At 37.7% G+C, this 10,870-nt stretch overlaps 1 protein-coding gene across 1 annotated transcript; it reads left to right on the forward strand.

Moving 5' to 3' along the window:
- The first annotated feature begins 7,323 nt into the window (after window positions 1–7,323).
- LOC121509476 (purpurin-like) lies at window positions 7,324–8,962 on the forward strand. Its single transcript, XM_041786895.1, has 6 exons — window positions 7,324–7,382; window positions 7,475–7,589; window positions 7,837–7,973; window positions 8,066–8,178; window positions 8,266–8,478; window positions 8,777–8,962. Exons 2-6 carry the CDS (start codon window positions 7,476–7,478, stop codon window positions 8,788–8,790), a joined length of 591 nt encoding a protein of 196 aa, XP_041642829.1. The 5' UTR covers window positions 7,324–7,382; window position 7,475; the 3' UTR covers window positions 8,791–8,962.
- Window positions 8,963–10,870: the final 1,908 nt, after the last annotated feature.

A 10,870-nucleotide genomic window follows, 5' to 3' on the forward strand; every position in this document is an offset into this window, starting at 1 on the left:
GATGCATATTGATGAAGAATATGCACTATGCATCCTAAAGTCACTGAGAGGAACTCTAACTTAGTTCATAATCTCAGTAGTGGCGTCACATGTTTTGTTGCTCTGATTGGCCCGTAAAGATGTGACGGACAGAATATTCATCCAATCACCCACCAAGTTTTTTCAAAGGCTCCACCCTTTCCCAAATGCTGTGTGTGAGAGGTTCACCAGATAGATGTTAACTGTGTAGTACTCAACAGAGGTGGAAAAAAGTACATGAGTATAGTACTCAGGTAAAAGTACAGTTACTCTGGTTAAAACTTGAAGTAGAGTACTGATTTAAAAAAGTGCATGTACTCCCAAAAAATTCTTAAGACAACTTTATTCCATCATTAACTCAATTGTTACCCTTCATCTTGTCAGTTTCAGTCTCTATGTCTCATTTACTTGAAACTACAACTTGTTTTGGAGTCAATTTTAGCAGAAATGGATTTTTATTTTAGCTATAGTTATGATCATAGCACAACTGGGTAATTTTTTAAGGGTCATGTGTTGCTCTCAATGACAGTGTTATTTCCCAGATTCTATCAAAAATGAATAAAATTTAAATATTTAATTCCCGTGGAGATGCTCCAAAGACAACAAGAAGTCAGGGATACATAAAACGCCTATTACATAAGCTCAGTATACTTACACCATCCTATCACCTGATAGTGTCTGTAGTTCATGACCTAATATGGCTGGAGTCCAGACATGTTCAACTTCAGCTCACCTCCGCTTAAGTAACTCTGTGCCTCCCTCATTTAAATAGAGCTTTTGTTTTGAGATTACAGATGCACAGGTAACACTGTTGTCGTGTCACGTTGATAACGTTGTGTTTCTGCACCCAGGAAGTCACAGCACAGATGTCTTACCTAATATCCTCAGGACAGATTAATATTAGAACGACAACAATGCCAGGGTTGACTAATAATACACCGGGCTTACGGGCACACTACTCATCTTTACTTAGCTCTCGCTGACTGCGGTAAACGAAAATATCTCCTCAGGAGAGAAGCAGCGGATGACTGGGATTACAGTGATCTGCTTACAACATTTACTCTTTTATAATTTCAAAGTTCAACACAGCACAGGATGACATCTTCTACTGCTTTACATAAAAAATTAAGGACAAGAGAGGGAATGGGGACAATTTTTACAAAAATAAATTAATATGTCATCAAATGATTGAACAAAAGTTGTTAAAATTAACAGCTTAGGCAGTGTGTTTTTGTTTGAAAAAAAAAAACATCTTTATATTTGCAGGTTTATATTATTTGGTGTCTCTGTTAAAGTCATTATGGTCTAGTTTTATGTAAGCTTAAAATGACTTTATGAACACCTGTAACCTTTGATAAAAATAAATAAAAAGCTGGCCATATGATAAAAAGCTGTTTTTATGTGTAAATGGAAGGTTTTTAACCCTTTAATGTCCTTGTACATTATGTTTTGTAATGAACTTGTGCTCATGTCCTTTAACCGTTTCCTAATATGACACGTTTTTCTGGGATTACGGGCTGAAGCTCTGGCTGCATGTAACACTAGATGACTTCTCATTACTTAACCATGCATGGGACAACAAACGTGAACATCTGAACCCTGTCTGACATCACCTGGCACAGCTTCAGTGCTCAGTAACTCTCTAAAGACTATTTTACAATGCTGGATTTGAGAATTTTTCACCTTGAATTTGAAAAGAGCACAAGCAATTCTTGATCGAGAACATTCTGAAGTAATAGTACTCTGGCTGAACAGACATGTAGACTATTTATGCAGATTTTTCTGTCTGTTTTGAGTTGTCTTCACTGCAAAGTAGGGATGCACAAATACAAATTATTTCACACCAAGATCAAGTACTTACATTTGGGTACTCTCTGATACAGACAATGTACTAGGGCTGAAAAATATTGGAAAAAGCACCATTGAAATATCCTGTTTCTGCCATATGTTCTGTAATGTGAAAAAAATTACAGCTATCAAATTATTAAAATACTTAACCAGAATTATTCTAAAATTGTCTATAAGTAATTGCAATTAATCTCTTTTTTTGTGGTATTATGAAATTGCACCATTTGTATTTAAACTATTTTTGTTTCATTTGTTATTTTGTACCGTCTTAAACTAAGGGTAACTGACTGCAGAAAAAGGAACTTGTTATGGACTGGAGAACAAAGTGTTCTTCAAACAAATACATTTCAAACTCAGGAAAAGGAAATAAAGGAACAGTTTAAAGATAAATGTTTGATACACAAGCTGAAGATGACTCTTAACTTTTTCACTGAGCTTTCAGGATTTTAGAGTGAATTGAGACTTTAAGAAACAGGAGTGGCCTCAAGCTGTGCACACACTACAACATCGGGGTCCAGGCACTCCGGGGGAGGGGCAAAGATCTTGGGGGGTGCTGAGTCCTGTCTAAAATTTGACATTTTTTTTAGAAACATAAGATTTGGAAAAATAAAGAGGGTCTGTTCATTTTTGAGAAAAACATACATTTTGGGGGACAAAGCTAAATTCATTTAAAGATTGTAAAGTTGTATATTAACAAGAAACCAAAGTTAAAAAATGTCAAGTTTTTAAAATAATACATATACAAAACTGTAACGTCAAAAAGTTTCAAGAAAAAAACATGAAAACAGTAGTGGGATACCTCCATTTTACAGAAAAGCCTCTTCTAAATCCAGATGGTAATGATAATGAGATGACACTGGGCTAAAACCACAGGCAATCGGCTATTTTTGACTATATATTCTCAAAAATTATACAGTTTGTTTTATGTAAAATTACGATTTTTGAAAGTGAGACAACATTTTATTTTCATATAAACTTTTAAAAAATATTTTTTTGAAAAATCAACAGGCCTCCTTATTATTTTTTTTAGAACGGCCTGAATACGCCACAATAATAATGGATGCTTTATACACAGATCTTTTGGCAAGAACCTAGTAAGTATATAGCTCTATTGTGTTTGGATTTTGTCCGAAAAACAATGAAAATTGATGCCTAATTTTTCCAAGTGGGTGCTGGTGGGCTTTAACCTTGCAAAACAGATGGATTCGTCTGTTTCCATGTTTCTTACTGGCAAATCCATTTTGCAAAGCTCCCATCTGAACCATCTGGGCCTGGTAAGAAAGTGACAGGACCAATCAACGCCAAGGGACAGTACTTTCAGGCGTGGTGGAGTCGTGACTTAAGCAGGCAGCAACAAGAGGCTGGTGCAATTATGGCGGAAGACAAACTTGACGACATTTCTTCATTAAGAGAAGAACAAAGAACAGCATTGAGCTGTTTTCTTTTCAAAAACGACAAAAGTCGTGTACTGACAGGAAAAAAGGTTACCAAAAAGGAACCACTTGCACTACAAGATCAAGATAATTGTGCCGATTTTTGGCCTAATCCCCTCGTTCAAACTAATCCAGAAAAGGCCAAATTATGGAAGTTTCTAAAGAATGTATTGCCAGATTGGTGTATGGTGTGTTTGGAATCTAAAATCTGCTCAAAAGATAGCAGAGCTGCTCCAACCCATAAATATAAGAAATTCTGTTTTGAGGTGAGAACCTCGAGGAAAGCTGAGCAGGCACAAGCAAGATTGTTACAAGGACAGGGCACAGTGGCTGATCAGGAAGCAAGCTGACCAAAGGACAACAAATGCAATCAACCTGACAAGGGAGAGAGCTGGACCAAAAGTGCTTCTACAGTGCATGTCACTCACAGTTAGCCACATTAGCTTGTTCACTCTAAAGCTGTGTTCGCCTGTGCAAAATTTGGAATTTTAAGAGAGGACATCCGGGTTGTTGGCGAATGAATCTGTGTGTGTTGTTCTGTGTTGGTCATCATTCGTACACCACACTCTATAAGAACTAAACGAGTGAATCTGTCATCAATCACCACCATGTGTGGGGTCTCTCAAATAAAAAAATAAGTTAAGATTTTAAATATATTTTAGGGTGTGGCAGACTTTATTTACACCACCACGGCTGCAGGGAGATGTTGTAGTGGCTTAACCAAAGTGTGCCGATGGATAAGAGTAGTGAAACGTCACTTCCTGCTTTCTAATGTGACTACGCCCCCACTTGGGAGAAAACGAGCCCTCAGATTGAATAGTGGGACAGGGTTAGAACAGGGGTTCTCAAACCCCCACATAACCCTCACACTCATTAAACATGTCGACTGCCATTTTTACTCCAAGATGCTGTGTTTTAAACTCTTCAAACTTAATTAAAGCTCTTGTCCAATTGAGTGTTGCTTCCTATGTTTTGGGTCTTTGAGGAGCCAAATAAGAATCCCTCTGTGCTTTTCTAAGGATGTGGTCAGGTTCACCATTCGTGTTTTCCGGTGGATTTATTCCTCACCCTTTTGTCAGGAAAAAAATCCTTTTGTTTTGTCCTTAAACTCTCCAGAACTTCTTTGTACATACGGACATTATTTACAGCCAATATATTGATTATAAATAATAGTTTCAATTTTCATTATACTGATATATAAGTTATAAGTCTAATATCCACTGATACCAAAATCATGCACATAATAACATCATGCATCCCAAGATTTTTATGATGAAAGATCAAAGTACAAAAAAATGAACTTGATGTGCATTTTTTACAAGTCAAAATATGAATACTAAAAATACTGTTATAGGTCCTTACCCTTTAAAGCCAACAGGAGCACCTGCGCTCCATTTGCATATCTATTTTTAACCGCAGGTAATTTGTAACCAAATGGGATAGAGCAATAATTCTTTTTGCATATAAAACCAGAGGAGTAACACAAATATATCACAAATTCAATGTGTTCACTGTGAGCACTGTTTCCTTCAAGAAATATTCTTCCTTCTTTTACAGAAATGTAGTATAAAGTGCGCACTTCAAAAACAAGATAATAAAATATAATCCAGGCTAAAATCGTGTTGTTTTCTTGCAGGTCACAAGTTGCACTTATTATCATTTTAACATGGTCTTCTGCAAACACACGTATGCTCAAAAGTATCTGGCTTACTTAGGGATCTGATTTCACCACTGTAAATAGTTAATTTTTTTTTTATAAAGATGCTGTCTTTTTGCAAATTGAGCACAATTTGATTTTATTTTCATTTTTGCCCCAGTGTATAACAATGAGTATATTTCAAAAATGAAGTTATGAATATACTCGAAATAATTTTGTTGTGGTTTGAAATGATCTTGTGCAACTTTGTTACAATCACAGTTTTAAGGGAAACAGCTATTACATCTCTGTATTTAGGAAATGTATAAATAAACACTTTTCATTTTTCTTCTGTTTTTTTTTTGGGGACTTTTGAGCAATTTAATCTGGTACTATGGACTTATCACATACATATCATTAAAATTTGTGTTCTAAGGGTTGTATTGAAGTAATTCAAAAGCACTTCTAGGGACGGGTGTTGCAAATTAACATTCGCTACAAACACTATGATACTTGCATGGGATGCCTGTTCTCAGTTGTCTGTGTTTATTGTGTCTGTCCCTATTATATAAACCTTAAATAAATATATATTCCAAAAATGGCACTACAGCATGTAAAAATGTAAAGATATGCTTTGGCAGACTTGTTCTATGGTAGGTTATAAAGGGTTAAAATCATTATTATGATTTGTTTTATGTTCCTCACGATCCTCTTGACAATTTAGCTTGGCAAAGTTTGAAGTCTGCTCCACTTTTTCTTCATTTATTTCAAATGTCAGCAAATTGCAGACGGCTTCAACTTCACCCTTCTGCTCAGATAATGAGAGGCAAACGCCACGCAGTAAAACGATAGAGAACGATACACATTAGTTGTTTTATTAGGACGAGTCCTTCAGCTTCAGAAACGATATAAGTGCATCCTTAGTGTCAAGTCAAAGATGAGCGGAAACTTGATCTTTTTGCCTATTTGAAAAATACAGTAAAAGAAAGATTCCCATTTGTTCTTCTTTGGTCTTTTTGTGTGATTGTGCTGTATCCTGACTTAGCACATAAGAGAAGACAGCTTAGGACAGTTTTACAGCCTGGCTTAAAATGAGCCATGAATTTCAGACTGCAATGCTTCTATGTATTTTTAAATCTTTTATACCCACATTTCTGGGAGTACTTTGATAGTTTACACCTAAAATTTGCAGTTTACCTAGATTGCACTGAAAGCATAGGGGGGGGCACTGAATATGCCTTTGATTCTGGTATCTTGTTATCCTCAATATGTGGAGTTTATTTATTTAAGAGAAAATTTCATCTGTCTTTTAATGGCCAAATGCATCACACATCGAGAGTATTTGCAGTAGTAAATTTCAGCTTTTTCAGCAGCATGCAGCTGAAATTTCATGTGACAGACCCTGCAGCAGCTGGTTTAGGAATTAAACTATATAGATATAGGCAGTCTTGTTGTTGATGGCTTTGTTTTTGCTTTTGTTCATGCAGAAGTATCAGTATTAATTAGGGTTGTTAAGATTAATCAAAGTTAATCACAAGTAGTGCCCTGAATTTTTTGTGCATACTTTATTGACCCTTTGAACACACATTGGTTATGGCATGTCAGTGTCTTCCTGCAGCCACAGTGATGTTGAAATAAGACCACCACTGCTCTTTAATGTCTCATTTCAGCTCAGTCAAAAGTCATCTGAACCTTTTTAATGTTTTTTATTTCCTTTTCAATCCATAACAAGTTCCTTTTCCTGTGGTTAAGATCATGTTCTAATCTTCAATCTACCTGTAAAAGCGGATCGGTATCCAAATAGGAAGTCAAATTCCCTTTAATTTAAGATGGATAAAATCAAAGTGACATAAAAAAGGTTTAAAAGGTAAAATAGTGGGATTTTTAAAATGTTTTAAAAAGGATTGAAAATTTAAATGTTTTGACAGCTCTATTATCAATTTCAGACTGTTCAAAATCAGATAAAAATGGTTAAAGTAGGAATTCAGAGTCTTTCTCTTTTACTGTCATTTTTGCACGTTTTCAGCAGTTAACGCTCTAAAAATTCCTTTGCTAATTTTAAATGTCTCCATGAGGCCTCAGAGACTAAAATACACCCACTTGCTCATGTAAACACCTACGCCGTGAGTGTGTGACTCAAGGCTCAGGCCACCTTTCCCCACCTGGACCGTCTGTTGTTATGCATCCCCCAGCCAACAATTACATAAAGCCTATACACTGCTGACTGCAAAGGCTCATCAGCTTACAGCAGAGGATTTTGCAAACTGGATTAGCAGTAGATTTAAACTCTGCATTTAGGTTCAAGAAGTGAAAATAATCAGTGAGCCTGTCTGTGCATTAGGTATAAAAAGGCACACCTGCTGTTGTCTCAACACTGCTCAGACTCTGCAGCAGCTCTGCGCTTAAGGATTCATTCATTCTCACTGCGGATCTACTCTACGCACAAGGTAAGAAGATGCAAAAGATCATGAAGGTGCAAACCTGACTTAAGAAAAAGAAACAAAGAAGCTGATGCATGCTTGAATTGGATTTTCCCTAGAATGGACTTCCAAATGTTTGCCCTGGTGATGTTGTTCCTGGCCTGTGTGGAGCAGAGCCTGGCCTCCTGCGTGGTCGACAGCTTCACAGTCAAAGAGGACTTCGACCCCAAAAGGGTAGGTGCAGAAATGTTAAGAACAGCTCCCTATAGATGCCTCATTTACAACGAGCGGGGCAAGAATGACTGACTTCTTCCATGTAAATCAGAGCATCGTCTGCATACGGTGGTATATTGTAGAGTACTGTGCACTGTAATCATGATGTATGGGGAATTGAGAGGCTCAAATCCTATTTTGTTTGAATGCATGTGCTTAAAATAGTATATTAAAGATCATTATAAAAATGGCTGTTTTCCCTCTACAGTATGCAGGAAAGTGGTACGCTCTGCAGAAGAAAGACCCTGAGGGTTTGTTCCTGCAGGACAACATCTGGGCTGAGTACACTGTTGGAGACGATGGAAACATGGTTGCCTCCTCCAGGGGCAGAGTCACTCTCTTCGGGTGGGCATTTTTATAAGTCTCTGCTCCAATGTTTCAAAAGATTTTCACTCTTTATAGTAAATGTGACCATATTTTCTCTATTTGAATTCCAGTTTCTGGGTTGTGTGCGCTGACATGGCTGCTCAGTACTCAGTCCCTGACCCCACAAGCCCCGGCAAGATGTTCATGAACTACCAGGGACTGGCCAGCTACCTGTCCAGCGGCGGTGAGCCTCATTAGTTTCCCCTCACTACATCTACTCCTTCTCTCTTAAAGCAATTCAGACTAAGTTTCTTGCTCTCTGCCCTTTCAGGCGACAACTACTGGGTGATCGACACAGACTATGACAACTACGCCATCACCTACGCCTGCCGCAAGCTGAAGGATGATGGAAGCTGCGAGGATGGATACGCCCTGGTCTTCGCCCGCACCTCCCGCGGCCTGCCCCCTACAATCCAGAGAATCGTGCGCCAGAAACAGGAGGAGATCTGCATGGCTGGAGAGTTCCAGCCTGTGCTGCAGTCTGGTATGTGCTCTGGCTTTTCACATTCAGTGTAAAGACTGACGACAGTAAATAAACAAGCAAGAAACGTGAATTACATTTGTAGATTTAGTACAAAAGGAAATCATCTCTTAGCAGACGTGGAATTGTTTGACCGTAGCATTTCAAAGTAATTAAACATAAAAGCACAAAAAGGCAAACTTCCCAAACTGAATAAAAAGCTGCATTTTTCCTTTTCTCTGTACCTGATTTTTCATTCTAGTGTTTTTATTTAGGATCTTACTGCAATCTAAAACCTCCTTCTTCTCTGTTATCCGAACAGGAGCCTGCATCTGAACTGTTCCTGAGCAGCTCTTCATCACACCGGATTCATCCTCCCACCCAAACTGAAGATAGAGCACTTTCCAAACATGCAAATGTAGAATAATCCTGTGAGGGTTTTTGTTGTTGTTGTTGTTTTTAAACACATAGGCGAGAATAATTGGATGAATCCAATCCAAAAAGATTAATTAACTGAACACTGCCAAAAGGAAGATATGCCCCGGAGCCAAATCAAATAAAAACCACAGTGGATTACATGAATGTGAAATCACTAACCGCACGGTACTTCTGTCACTCTGATGGTTTTCATCTGCACTGTAAATTCAGTTTTGATTGGTGACAATAAAATTTTATAAAGAAATGTGCTTTTGTGCTTGTCCTTTTTATAAAAACAAATGTGTGATTTACAGGTGCATCTAAAAAATAAATATATGGAATTTAATTTTTTTGCTGTAATTTAAGTCAAGAAGTGAAACTTCCATATATTCTAGAGCCAGGTCATACAAAGTGAAATACTTGAGGACTTCTTTTGTTTTAATTTAGATGATTACGGCTTACAGTTCAAGAAAATAAAAAAAATCAACTAGGTCAAAATATTAGACTACCACAAAACATCAGTTCAAAAAGAGATTATAATAAAGAAATATTGACCTTCTGGAAAGTTATGCTCATGTATGCACTCTGTAATTAGTTGGAGCTTATTTTGCACACAGTAATGCGTCTATGTGATGTGTCATGTAGGCGATCAGTCCGTGGCACTGCTCTGATAGGTTGCTCTGATAGAGTCTGGTGTCTCTCATCTTCCTCCCAGAGATTCTCTATGGGGTTCAGGTCAGACCAGTTGGCCGGCCAATCAAACACAGTAATACCAAGATCAGCAAACCTGTCTCTGGTTGTTTTAACTTCACAGTGGGCAGGTGCCAAGTCTTGCAGGAAGGAAAGGAACTCAGAATCACCATAAAGTTTCTCAGCAGATGAAAGCATGAAGATCTCTAAAATCTCCTGGTACAAGGCTGACAGCATTAACTCTGGACTTAATAAAGACTAGTGGACCAGCAGCAGCAGATGACATGGCACCTCAAACCTTCACTGAGTGTCAAGTACCTTGGATTCTGTGCCTCTCCTCTCTTCTCCCAGACTCTGGGACCTTGATTTCCAACTGAAATTCAAAATTTACTTTCATGTGAAAACAGGACTTTGGACTAGAGCTGAACAATTTGGGAAAATAATTGAATTACAATATTTTCCCCCAATATTGCCATTGCGATTTAAAGTATGATTACTTTTTAAGTTCCTCATTTTGTGTATTTCTAAACATACAAGAAATAAATAGTTGTATTTTATAATAGAAACAATATTTGGTAGATTAAACAAAGACTAAACAATTTAATTGTGATCATTTTAAGTCACCGTTGTTGACTGGAATTATTATTTTATGTCTTTCTCATTTTGAATCAGACAAATACATACAAAAGAGGGAAAGCAGGAATTTTTGCAAAGTGTTGCATAATGTGTAGTGTGGCATCTCTGCAGCAAAACATTTATAAAACTGGTATTTTGACGTACATTTCAGGTCAAAGAGGTATTGCAACTTCTGCGGTTTGAAAATTGCAGTGTGTAATACTGCGATTTAATCTAAAATTTGATTTATTGCCCAGGCCTACTTTGGATCACTGAGCAATGGTCCAGTTCTTCATCTGTGGTTAAGGATTGGCTTGACACTAAGAGCATGACACTTGTAGCCCATTTCCTTGACCCATCTGTGTGGTGGTTCTTGATCCCCTGACTCCAGCCTCAGTCCACTCCTTGTGAAGCTCTCCTAAGCTCTTGAATCTGCTTTGTTTGACAATCCTCTGAAGACTGAGCTCATCCCTGTTGCTTGTACTCCTTTTCTTATCACACTTTTCTTTTCCAGTCAACTTTCCATGAATATGCTTTGATACAGCCTCTGAGAACAGCCTGCCCTTTCAGCAGTGACCTTCTGTGGCTTACCCTTCATGTGTGAGGGTTTCAATGATCGTCCTTTGGACATTTGTCAAGTCATCAGTCTTCCTCATGATTGTGGTTGTGTGCACTGAACCAGAGGGAGCGAATG

This window comes from Cheilinus undulatus, linkage group 5 (assembly GCF_018320785.1).
Source record: "Cheilinus undulatus linkage group 5, ASM1832078v1, whole genome shotgun sequence".
NCBI classification, from domain to species: domain Eukaryota; kingdom Metazoa; phylum Chordata; class Actinopteri; order Labriformes; family Labridae; genus Cheilinus; species Cheilinus undulatus.

Excerpts from the sequence above, each read along its gene's own strand:
- LOC121509476 (XM_041786895.1), top strand. The coding sequence starts at position 7,476 with ATGGACTTCCAAATGTTTGCCCTGGTGATGTTGTTCCTGGCCTGTGTG. Across the intron at positions 7,590-7,836 it reads AGGACTTCGACCCCAAAAGG|TATGCAGGAAAGTGGTACGC; the intron begins GTAGGTGCAGAA and ends TTCCCTCTACAG. Across the intron at positions 7,974-8,065 it reads GGCAGAGTCACTCTCTTCGG|TTTCTGGGTTGTGTGCGCTG; the intron begins GTGGGCATTTTT and ends TTTGAATTCCAG.